Source organism: Kogia breviceps, chromosome 11 (assembly GCF_026419965.1).
Source record: "Kogia breviceps isolate mKogBre1 chromosome 11, mKogBre1 haplotype 1, whole genome shotgun sequence".
In the NCBI taxonomy this organism is placed as follows: domain Eukaryota; kingdom Metazoa; phylum Chordata; class Mammalia; order Artiodactyla; family Physeteridae; genus Kogia; species Kogia breviceps.
In genome coordinates this window covers 78066326-78079447 of record NC_081320.1, presented here as the reverse complement: position 1 = coordinate 78079447, position 13122 = coordinate 78066326, and the positions used below count along the sequence as shown (strand labels likewise).

General features: G+C 35.1%; 1 protein-coding gene across 11 annotated transcripts in view; it reads left to right on the top strand.

Annotated features, from left to right (window-relative positions):
* The window catches only part of BIRC6 (baculoviral IAP repeat containing 6), a 239633-nt gene that overhangs the window by 52550 nt on the left and 173961 nt on the right, over nucleotides 1-13122 (top strand). For all 11 annotated transcript variants that reach the window (XM_067007850.1, XM_067007847.1, XM_059078733.2 and 8 more), the window contains exons 10-13: nucleotides 2170-3564; nucleotides 7530-7679; nucleotides 10344-10569; nucleotides 12373-12533. In XM_067007850.1, the coding sequence (XP_066863951.1) occupies nucleotides 2170-3564; nucleotides 7530-7679; nucleotides 10344-10569; nucleotides 12373-12533 (1932 nt within the window). The remainder of the gene's footprint in view (nucleotides 1-2169; nucleotides 3565-7529; nucleotides 7680-10343; nucleotides 10570-12372; nucleotides 12534-13122) is intronic.

The window sequence follows — 13122 nt, the reverse complement described above, 5'->3', positions numbered from 1 at the left end:
AAAAATGTGACTGGAGACTAAGATTTATCTGTTCTTTAGTTGAAGGTTATGACTTTTGTAAGTAGATGATGTCAGAGAGAAAAGTTTGCTCTTTGGTTCATATATCAGAATTAAGGGTACATACCTTCTTGTGTAGAAGGAGAAGAATGTTTGGCAAGAGATTGAAGAACAGTTCAAATTGAAATTTGATGGTTTTAGGAAAATGCCTAATGTAAACCTCTGGAAGTTTGGCTGGCAGAACTGTGGGTTGACACTACCTAAGTAAGCAGAATAGAGAAGGGTTTCCCAATATGATTACCTGAAGAATATTATACTGCAGGATATTTGTAGCTATGTTCTGTAAAAATTTATTTTGTGGTCCAACAGGTTTGAGAAATTCTGAGACAAGTAAAGATAACAGTTTTCCTTACTGCAGTATTTGACAGTGGTCGTGCTTTGTCAATCTTCTGAAGAGAATGTACTGCATATGCTGTTTCCTAGACATCGATTAAATATTTGGGAAGAAACAGTAGTAATGCCACTTGCTATATTTTCTTTTTTAATGGATAATCTCATCTCACATGTCTTTTGAATACTGTCTTAAATGTGTGTTAATATATGTAACTTATGTGTAATTTACTTTGTTTTAATATGTACATAATAGCTTTTTCTTGGCAATTTCCTACCATAACTGAAAAAAAAAATCAGTTAAGTTTCAGTTTAGTCCAGTAGATAGTTAGCATCCTCAAGCTTTATTACAGTGTATTGCATTTTATAAAAATCTCACTCAAAATAATGTTTCAACTTTCAGCCTCATATCTAAATGAGTAAATTTGTAAAGTAAATATATATAAATATTGCATGGCAATATAAAGGCTGCACGTGAATATAGTCAAATGAGTGGTAAAAAACAGCTTCATTAGTACAATTAAATTGTTAGGTTTATAACTAAAGTTTTTTCTGCTTTGCTAGAAATGGATTTAGTTTTAGATGATAATAGTGACACTGTGTGAAATGAGAAGTTTATGCTCAGAAAATGGGCAAGTCTAGATAAAGCTGTCTGTGAGCATTTTGAAGATATTGCTTATGAAATTGTTAACAAAAATGGTGTAAACAGAGCTTTCAGTGTATCTCAAGTGTTGGATGTTCCATGAATCTCTGTTGCTCATTCCTGTACTTGGGTAACTTTCAAACTTCCATGCTATCACCTTGAGTTATTTTATACTTATTTCCTTACTCTTCTATGTTCTTCTTAATCTAAAATTGTAAAACCAATTCCAGTTTTTTTGATATTTCCACAAGTTACATAGAGTGACCTTTACATTATTATTGCTAATAATGTTGTTGCCTGATAGTTTGTGCTATTGAGGAAAAAAACAGATTGGTTGAAACTTTGCATTCAGTATCAAGAGATTATACCTGGTTTAGAGGTTGACTGACATCTACTTCAGGGTTTTGTGTTGAGAGAGATGGTATTTTTGGAGCATTGAGACTGAAGAATGACCTTTATACTATTTGTAAGGGGACAGCTTGAAGATCACACGGTAGACAAAAGGTCAGTAAGGATAATGTAATGTAGTTGACTTGAAATGAACTAAAAATGAGAGGATAATACAGAAGACATTTATATTTCACTTAAAATGACAAATTTTGGGAACTTTTTTTTCTAGTTATTTTTTTCTGAGCTGAGATTAGAATTAAATCGCATACATGACAGTCAACTGATAATTAGCATGGTGGGGTGGGAGAGAGGTGATGAACTGAGATTACAGTAATGTTTCATGGATATTCTTCAAAGTGCATAAATGACATATGCATAGTATTGAGTGTATTTTTGGTTTAGAGTTGAAGGACAGAAATCTTTTATTTTGATGCTAATAATGTCTTCATTCTTTAACCCTTTTTTTCTCATTAAAAAAAAAAAAGGATTTTGCTCACAGATTGCCAGGAGAATGTATTCTGAATTTAAAATGATTTTTGAAGCTCTTTAATACCTCTATGGTTTTTCTGAGTAGATTCATCTCAGGTTTGATTAAATTTCCTTTAAAAGGTCTTAAATTCTTCCACTAGTGTAGTTAAAATGCACCAACTGGATGAGTAAAAAAAAAAGAAAATTAATGAAAATGTTATACTACAGATTTCAATTTATATTCACAAGGCCATTTGTAATGAATATTGTTCCTTTCAAAGGGCATGCATCACAAAAGGAAGCCATGGACGTGAGCCTTGATATAACAGCACTCAGCATCCTCCAGCAGCCAGAAAAACTTCAGTGGGAGATTGTTGCAAATGTGCTTGAAGATACTGTTAAGGATCTTGAAGAACTTGGAGCAAATCCTTGCTTAACCAACTCTAAGAGTGAAAAGACAAAGGAAAAGCACCAGGAACAACACAACATTCCCTTTCCATGTTTATTAGCTGGAGGTTTATTAACATATAAATCTCCTGCTACCTCACCCATTAGTAGTAATTCTCACAGGTCACTGGATGGTTTAAGCAGAACTCAGGGTGAAAGTATATCAGAACAAGGGTCAACTGACAATGAATCCTGCACTAATTCAGAGTTAAATTTTCCTTTGGTAAGAAGGACTTTACCCATTTTGCTTCTTTATAGCATCAAGGAATCTGATGAGAAAGCCGGAAAAATCTTTTCACAGATGAACAATATAATGAGTAAAAGTTTGCATGATGATGGTTTTACAGTTCCACAGATTATTGAAATGGAGCTGGATAGTCAGGAGCAGTTATTGTTGCAGGATCCTCCTGTGACATACATTCAGCAATTTGCAGATGCAGCAGCCAACCTTACCTCTCCAGATTCTGAGAAGTGGAACTCTGTGTTTCCCAAGCCTGGGACTTTGGTTCAGTGTTTGAGGCTGCCAAAGTTTGCGGAGGAGGAGAATCTTTGTATAGACTCAATAACTCCTTGTGCTGATGGAATTCATTTATTAGTAGGACTGCGGACATGCCCTGTTGAATCCTTGAGTGCAATAAATCAAGTAGAGGCCTTGAATAATTTAAATAAGTTAAACTCTGCACTATGTAATAGACGGAAAGGTGAGCTGGAATCAAATATTGCTGTAGTGAATGGTGCAAATATTAGTATAATCCAACACGAATCACCAGCAGATGTACAGACTCCTTTAATAATTCAACCTGAGCAGAGGAATGTTAGCGGTGGATATTTAATACTTTATAAAATGAATTATGCCACTCGGATAGTGACTTTAGAAGAGGAGCCAATAAAAATCCAACATATCAAAGATCCCCAGGACACAATTACCTCGCTCATTTTGCTTCCACCAGATATACTGGATAATCGAGAGGATGACTATGAGGAACCTGCTGAGGAAATGCAGTTAACCTCAAAGAATGGCATTGAGAGAGGGAAAAAGTCTGATATTCCTACTCTTGGACACCTGGTAATAACCACTCAGGGAGGATATGTAAAAATATTAGATCTTTCAAACTTTGAAATTTTGGCCAAAGTGGAACCTCCTAAAAAGGAGGGCACTGAGGAACAAGATACATTTGTTTCTGTCATTTACTGCTCGGGCACAGACAGGCTGTGTGCATGTACCAAAGGTAAGCTATTGATTGGTTTGGTTCTTCTACAAATCTTATAAAATCAATGTATATGGCATTCATTTATGTGTATTCTTAGCATGAATTTTAGATCCATATAGATGGAGAGAAATTTATTTTTTTTTATAATGAAGTGGTAAATCTTTCTACTGTTTTAACTGTTTTTAAAACTTTTTTCTACTGCCCTAGGTAAAGATTCTAATTTAAATAAGTTAATAAGTCTCTCAGAAAGTATCTTCTCTGCTTTAACCTCAAGAAAATAACCTGCTGTTGTTTCTGTGAGTCCTGACTCTGCATCTGCTCAAATTTGTGCTTTGGACAAGTTACTTTAAACTCAGTAAACCTTTGTTTCTTTATGTATAAACTAGGACAAGGTAGCCTATTTCCAGGCTTGATAGAATTAAATGAAATAATGTATGTAAAGTTTCTGGCACAAATACATGTCCTCATTTCCTTCTGAAATAAAAGTATTTGGTAAATAATTATTAGTTTTGCCAAATAAATTTTTCTTGTCTTATTTACTCCTAACCTTTTGCTGATAGTGAATCAGTTTTGCAACATTTGAGGCTCCATACAGAGTAATAGATAGTGTTACTAAGGAATTACTGACAATATCAGGCAAAATGAATAGTCCTATTGATTGTTTAGTAGGAATTTAGGGCCAGGAAATATTTGAAGCCTAAGTAACTATAACCAATGCTTGGCAGAGGAATTGGATTTGGGAAGAGTTATGCATCTCATTTGTGGTTCTGGTAGGAATTAACCTGAATTTTTCCTCTCTTTAAAAAGATTTTAAGAGTTTGGCTAAGAAGGATAATGGTGGATGTAGTGGTGTGGATTGCCTTCTGTGAAACACATCTAATCGAAATAACAAGGGGGGAAAAAATCTTCAAATAACGTCAAAATCCAACTAAATTATTTTAAGAAATGAGCAGTGTAGAATAACTTTAGAATAATAGAACTTTCAGAAAAACCATTAAAATACTATGTGGTGTCAAGGATAATTTGAGCTTATTAATCATGTATATGCCAGTTCATTTTTGTGAGAGTTTTACCTCTGTTAATTTGTTTAGTCATCACACCAACTTTATGAGTTATGTACTGTTATTGTCTCCATTTTACAGATAAGGAAGCCGAGGGAAAGAGGTTAAGTAACTTGCCTAAGTCACAGAGCTAATAAATGACAGAGTCAGCGTTCAGACCTGGGCAGTCTGTCATCAGAGTGCTAAAACTACATTAAACTGCCAGAATGTATAAAAGCAGAACTCCCATACATTGAATTTTTTGGAATATTTTAATCTGAAAGATTTAAAAAATGAAAACAATATAATTTGCTGTAGGCCATCCAGAAGTGGAGCTGGGTTTAGAACCTGAGTTACCTGGTGCCAGGGCACATATTCATAAGATACTAGTAGTTTCCACAAACGCAATCAGAGTTTAATGATTTGATTTATTTGATGAGATAGCTTTTGGTGACTCAGAGGAGAAATAGTATTTAAGCTATGAAATAGATTCATGTTTTCTTGGAGTTTGGACCATGAAAATTTCTAGGAAGTGATCTGATGTGATGGAATTTATTTAGATGAATTGAAGGACAGGAGAAAGCCTGAGAAGTTAACCACTTTAAAAATTATCCCCGAGTTCTTTAAGGGTTGACTGATCAAGATGTATTTGAAAAGATGAGATTAAAGAGGACAGAAAAGTTGATGTTTTAAAATGTATGTATGACAGTCCATAAAGTAGATTTTTGAAAAGCACTGTAGACTGTAAATCAAATGGATTTGACTCTGTCTTATGAGTATATTCAAATAGCATAAGACTCTTTCTCATGGAGAAACATTGAGTCTTTTGATAAAAATCTACAATTAATGTTATAAGTTAAATTTTTTTTTTTTGCCACACCACATGGCATGTGGGATCTTACTTCCCCAACCAGGGATCGAACCTGTGCCCCATGCAGTGGAAGCACGGAGCCCTAACCACTGGACCACAAGGGAATTCCCTATTATCATTTTTTGATGAGAACTCTTAGGATTTACTCTTAACAACTTTCATATATAACATACAACTATTGATCTGTTTTTATTTCACTGATTCCTTCTACTGTCATCTCAAATCTGCATCTAGTCTCTAGTGAACTTTTTCATTTTAGAAAAATGAAAAAGCTCTAGGATTTCCCTTTTGTTCTTTTAAAATAATTTCTGTTTTTTTGTTGAGATTATTTGTTGAGTCATTTTCACTGTTCGTTCTTCTAATTTTCTATACCTGGGTTCCTTTTATTCTATAAAATATTTACAATAGCTTCTTTGAAGTATTTGTCTGCTAAATCTATATATGGGCGCTCAGAGATATTTCTCATTGACTTTGTTTTTCTTGAGCATGTGTCACTCTTCACATGTTTTATAATTTTTAATTTAATACTAGACATTTAAAATAATATTGTAGAAACTCTGGACTATGATTTACCTCCGTTTGGAGGTGGTTGTTGCATTGGTTATTTGGTAACCCACCTGGCCTAAGTCATTGAGTCTTTGTTGCTGCGCGCGGGCTTTCTCTAGTTGCGGCGAACGGGGACTACTCTTTGTTGTGGTGCATGGACTTCTCGTTGCAGTGGCTTCTCTTGTTGCAGAGCATGGGCTCTAGGTGCACAGGCTTCAGTACTTGTGGATCACGGGCTCTAGAGCACAGGCTTAGTTGTGGCGCATGGGCTTAGTTGCTCCGTGGCATGTGGGATCTTCCAGCACCAGGGCTCGAATCTGTGTCCCCTGCATTGGCAGGCGGATTCTTAACCACTGCGCTACCAGGGAAACCCTCTGGTTTTTATTTTTAAGACTTGTATCTTATTTGTTGCCTCTCTGTCCACATAGTTTAGTATTCAGCCAATGATTTTGATAATTGGTTGTGACGAAACACCTTTACTGGTAAGGTTGTGTTCAGGTGTGCCCTGGCTGTTATTTTCTTTATTTTTATTTTCTCTTGTGCCCTTTCAGGTCTTTTCTGCATAGGCATGGAGACTTGGTTGACTGAGAATGTGTTGATGACTTGGACCCCATCTGGTCTTTGCTGCACATATTTGCAACCTCTGACCAATGTGGGATATGTGGAATGTTTACCAAGCCCCCTGTGTTTCTCACTTCTTGTAATTCTTTGTTAATCTCTCGTTATTTCTAGTGTTTTGCTTGCCCAGGATTCTGACTTTAGATAGTAGAGTAGATGGGCCTTCTTTTCGCCACTGAGCCACTTTAAGCAGACAAGCTTTCCAAATCAGAGTCCCCTGTGGCAGTAGTAGCATATCTGCTGGTTTTCACCGTTTGACCCACTCTGTTTAAGTTACAGTTTTGTCCAACTTTATAGATGCTTTTCAGGAATAAGATTTTTGTCTTCCTTATTATTCTGTCATGCTGGAAGCGAATCTCCAAATATTCTTTTTTTTTTTTTTTTTGGTCTTAAATATTTGCTAAGCTCGTTTTCCATTTTCTTTTCTGTGATAGAAATATGAAAAATAGAAATTTGATTTGATTTCATTTTATTGTGAATGCTTCAAAAAATTAAGAATCTTTGTCCAGTTCTGTTACTGCTGTGATTAAGAGATTGGGCTGTGGATTCCAATATAGCTAGTGTATCAGTTTCCTCATCTGTAAAGTGGCTACAATTATACTCCCTACTTTAATGTTATTTGTGAAGACTAAATGAATTAAGCATTTAAAATAGTGTCTTACACATGTAAGTACTAGATAAATAACTATTTTTTACATATGTTTATGTATTTGCCATTTTCATCATTAAATTTAATTTTCCTTGACAGTTTGATTTCTGAATTCTTAGAGATATGTCACTTTGGTAGCCCTCTTTTTTTGTCTTTTGAGTGATATAAAATAAATTAAGTTTCTTAACTAAATAGTAGGCACTTGTCTGTTTACCTATTTTTCATGTACCTATGTTGATGGAATTTTACTACACTGTAGGTGGTGAGCTTCATTTTCTCCAAATTGGAGGAACCTGTGATGATATTGATGAAGCTGACATACTAGTGGATGGATCTCTTTCTAAAGGAATAGAACCGTCTTCAGAAGGTTCCAAACCTTTATCAAATCCTTCAAGTCCTGGCATTTCAGGTATGGTATTAACTTTTTTAAATGATTCTTAAAAATGCAAATTCTTGTGATGTTCAAAGTTTTCTGGATCTTTCTTATATAATCTTAAACATTATTTCTTTTTTTTTTTTTTTTTTTTTTTAAATAAATTTATTTATTTTTTGTTTATTTTTGGCTGTGTTGGGTCCTCGTTGCCGCGCGCGGGCTTTCTCTAGGGGCGGCGAGCAGGGGCTACTCTTCGTTGAGGTGCGCGGGCTTCTCGTTGCGGTGGCTTCTCGTTGTGGAGCACGGGCTCTAGGCACGCGGGCTTCAATAGTTGTGACACGTGGGCTCAGTAGTTGTGGCTCACGGGCTCTAGAGCTCAGGCTCAGTAGTCGTGGCGCACGGGCTTAGCTGCTCCGCGGCATGGGGATCTTCCCGGACCAGGGCTCGAACCCGTGTCCCCTGCATTGGCAGGCGGATTCTTAACCACTGCGCCACCAGGGAAGCCCCTATTTCATTTTTTATGGTCAATTCTTGGTTATTTTGAGAGAGTTCATTTCTTTGTTGACATTCTCTTGCCAGGCTTGTTTTTGTCTATTGTTTATCACTATTTTTTCAGTAGTTGGAAAATGTTGTAAACATTAAAATAAGAAATGGTTCTCAACCTGCGGTAGGTTGACCAGTTTTGGTGAAGTCACCTAAGAGGTAAAAACATTATTTTGGTCATTAAGGAGCTTTCGGTCTAGTTAGGGAGCAACAAAGCATATGAAAAAGAGAAGAGTTCATTAAGTAAGTGTAAAGTGAGTGGAATGGCTAATATTACTACTGGAATAAAAATGCTGAAAAAATATTCTTTCCCAGGGGTGATATATTCAGACACTTATTGCCTCATTGTGAACCTTTAGATAGGTTTGGTTTTGTTTGTTGTTTTTGCCTTTTCTCCTACCCATCTTCTCTACTGCCCTCCAAAACTTGTTTTTCAAAAGAAGTAATGTTAGCATTGTTACTCCTGCTTAAAAATCTTTACTTGCTCTGTGGGCTAATAACTCTAGTCTTTTTCTCAACCTCCAGTTATAGGAAACTTTGCATGATTTCTTAAGTGTATTCAGTTTCATGCTCTTCATACGTTACACTAAGCTCTCTTTCCTTATCCTTTCCCAGTACCACAGTCCTTTTGTACTTCCATTGTGCTGTTATGTTTTATTCTTAGCACTTACCACATTTTATTCCCCAAACTTAGCATTTAAAAGAAATTTAATGAATCTTTAAAGAAAAAATGTGTTTAAGCTCAAATGTATTCCAAACAAATAATACATGAAGTTGCTATTTGTTCTTCATCAATACTTATATTTGTGCATTTGATCATTCTTCTTTGCACCAAAGGGAAACTTTTAGTGATTACTAGTGTAATATATCTTAATTTTAGTGATTACTTGTATGATATATAGCAGTCTTTACTACCGTAAGGCAGGGTTTCTCATTCTCAGAACTATTGATGTTTCGGACTAGGTAATTCTTTGTTGTGGGAGGATCATCCTGTGCTGTATTAGCAGTATCTCTGGCTTCTACCTACTTGATTCCTGTAGCACACACAATTATCCTCATCCAAATGGCCCTGGGGAGGCAAGATTATCCTCTGGTTGAGATAAAGTGACTCATGTCTCTTGCTATGTATAATTAGACTTGATTGTCTTGATTAACTACACAAGTTGGTTTAAAAAGCTAACATATTGAATGTTTTCATATTTTATAGGTATTGGTGTAATAAGAGTTTTCATATAAATTCCATAAAAATACTATTCAGTAAAGATGAATTAGATTATAAAGAAATAAAGAAGGAGCATTGATATGCTGTTAATGTTTAAAAACAACATTTAATACAGTTTCAGTCAGATTTTTAAAAGCTCTAAGCTTTGAGGAAAAATGTAATTTGAAGTACACTTGTAATAATTTTATAGAATGCAGTGTAAACTTTCTTTGTGAAACTATTCTAAACTTATCAGATTTCATATTTTAGTCTTATTTTTTAAAGTTATTTTTGTTAATTGGAATAAGAGCAACAGTTTTTCAGCTTTGTCCTATGTTAGGCATTTCACAGATGTGAATACATATATTTGTAAAAGCAAATTAATCTCTCTGAAGCAGGTTGTTACTCTTATAATACTGGTATGTATACAAGGTATTCTTAACTACCCCAGAAGTGGAAAAAATTCTGTTTAAGCTTTTGGTTTATAAGTATTTGTTTGCCGTCAGTATAGCTTTGACTTCTTAAAAATTACTTTTTAATAGAGTAAAAAGGCAGATATTATGTGCTTGCAGATGTTTAGCATTTTGTTTTGTAAATAACAAAGTGTAAAAGTTAATTATTGATCTGATGTAAGTCAGGCTTGCATTTCAGCACCACTACTTCTGTTGCCCTTGTTAACCTGGCGCTCGTTAAAGCTCAGTCAGGGCTCTTCTAACAGGTTGAGTTTAGGTTTCTCCAATAAGTACCCTTTCTATAACTTAAAATATTCAAGATGGATTTTTCTTAATGCTAGTTATGTAGTCAGTGCTAGTTACTTTAGTTGTATATAGGTATCTGAGCCTACATTATTAACTTTGAGGCTATTTGGTGCATGTTGTAATTGACTAGACAAAAAACATGGATTAAAACTTCTTTTTTTAAAATCGATTTCAAATTCTGCATTTACTATTGTTAAGGAGTTGATTTATTGGTGGACCAGCCATTTACCCTTGACATCTTGACGTCTCTAGTGGAGCTAACCCGCTTTGAGACTTTGACTCCACGGTTTTCAGCTACTGTTCCTCCATGCTGGGTAGAAGTTCAACAAGAACAGCAGCAAAGGAGGCATCCTCAGCATTTGCATCAGCAACATCATGGAGATGCTGCTCAGCATACTAGAACTTGGAAACTACAGACTGACAGGTAAAACATTCTTCCAAGTTCATCTTATATATTTGTTAGAGACAACATAGAATTATTATATATGTTACTCTTTCTCTTCTTTGTTCCTTTCATTTGTCACCTTAATTTTAGAAATTCCTATATTCTTAGTTGTAGGATAAAACACTAGGAGTAATCCATCATTGCAGTTAGTTTGTTAAATAAATTTGTGGATTGTGTGACTAAATATTTAAATGTTTGTTTTGTGTAGGTACTTTTTTTTTTAATATGAGTTTTCCTTTTTTCTGTTTTTTTAAAATTTTTATTGGCGTATGGTTGATTTACAATGTTGTGTTAGTTTCAGTTATACAGCAAAGTAAATCAGTTATACATACACATATATCCACTCTTTTTTTAGATTCTTTTCCCATATAGACCATTACAGAGTACTGAGTAGAGTTCCCTGTGCTATGCAGTAGGTTCTTATTACTTATCTATTTTATATATAGTAGTGTATATTTGTCAATCCCAATCTCCCAATTGTGCAGGTACTTTTGAAGGCACTAATAATATGGCTTTCGTGGAATTTACATTCTGGTGGGGATAGACAGTAGCAGATATCTACTATGTCATATAGTCATAAAAGCTCTGAAACATGTTAAAACAGTATGGTGATAGAATAGTTGTTGGGTGTGTACATGTGTGTGAGAGTGAGAGGAGAGAAAATATGTGTAATATTTTTTATATAAGGGCCCTCAGAAAGGCCTCCATGAAGACATTAATTTGGAGACAATAGCAAGTACAGAGACCCTGAGAATTATGTTTTATGAATTTTAGGAAGAGCAAGGACGCTACTATTGGACTGCAGTGAACATGGAGGAGTGGTAGGAGGTGAGATCAAAGGAAATAGTTGGTAGCCAGATCATGACCATCTTTATAGGCCATAGTGAGACTTTTATGTTGAGTGGGATGGGAAGATGTTAGGTGGTTTTGAATATAGGAGTGATGCGATATAATTTTTTTTTTTTATGCGATATAATTTATATATTAGAAGGATACATTAAGACTACTGTGTTGGTAGTACATTATGAGTGGTTGTGGTGTGTGTATTGGGGGGAAGTGATAGAAGCAAGGATTCTAACTTGATTGCTATTGTGGTAATTCAGGTAATTATGGTGGTGTTGATGGTAACTTGGACCATGATGATAGTTGATGGAGGAAATGAGAAGAGTGGTCACATATAGTTTGGAGGTAGAAGGAATAGTGTATGCTAATGTACTGAGCATCTGGTGTGAGTGAGAATAGTTAAGGATGACTCTAATGTTTTGGATTGAGCTAATTGGATTGAGCTAATCAAGTAATTTGGGTTTATTTATGATAAGTTTGAGATACCTGGTAGGCATTTGGATATGAATCTGGAATTTAGTGGAGTTTTATTTTTCAGCATACATGTAGAATTTAAAATCAGAGAATGGACATGTATAAGAAATACAAAAAGTTCTTATTTTAAAATACAAATTCCTGTGACCCCACTCTTAGATTCAGGGTGGGGCCCATGAATCTGCACATAATTCTCATGCACAGTAGCTTGCACTTAGAGGAACAAGGGCTTTTTGGAATGTACAGTTCCGAAGGCAGGTAGAGATTCCTGAGGTAAGATTATTCACTGCCCTACGTTTAATCTTTCTCAATAGAACTGTTTATCTTCTCTCCTGATCCGATTGAGAAACACTAAGTTTTGTTGGAGGCTGCAAATCAGAGTACGAAAGGTGATATTAGTGGTAAGATGGTTACGGCTGAAGAAAGATTTTCGCATTATTTATTATTTTCTCCCTTACTTGACAGCAACAGCTGGGATGAACACGTTTTTGAATTGGTTCTACCTAAAGCTTGTATGGTTGGACATGTGGACTTCAAGTTTGTTTTGAACTCAAACATCACCAATATTCCACAGATACAAGTGACACTGCTGAAAAATAAAGCTCCAGGCTTAGGGAAAGTCAATGGTAAGGATGGATCAAATTGTACCTTTGAAGATTTTATCTTGTAGTTGGTTTCTTTAAAATACGAATTTTCAACTTGGCTGTCTAGGTTTGACGTCCCTCCTTGCCACCCCCACCCCTGTGCTGTTTTCCTTCTTTACTTTTTGTGGTTCTGTTTAGAAAAGTTAATCCAGAGAACATTTAAGAGCTTTTCAATAACTCGTTGTTCAGACTTGCATAAACTTGAGTAATTTAATTATGGTTCTTGGGAAATGCAGTTAGTTCCTTTGTGAGTTAGTTTCACTTTTAGCATTACTAGACTTACGCATTTCTCTTCCTAAGAGGAGACTTGATTGGGAAAAGAGCTTTGTTATGGAGTCACATATTCTTTTAAGGTTATTAGTGAAACCCAGAAGGTAATGCCAGAAATATATTCATCTTTATTTATCTTTCTTACAAGTTCCGAATTTGATGTATTGAGTTATTAAAATAGATTGTACATACTTGGCATATTGGAAACTAGATGTTATTTCTCAATGTTTTCTTCTTAATAGGATAATTTTAAAAACTGGGGATAATTTAAGAGTAAAATGGCTTCCTCACATCAGGGGTA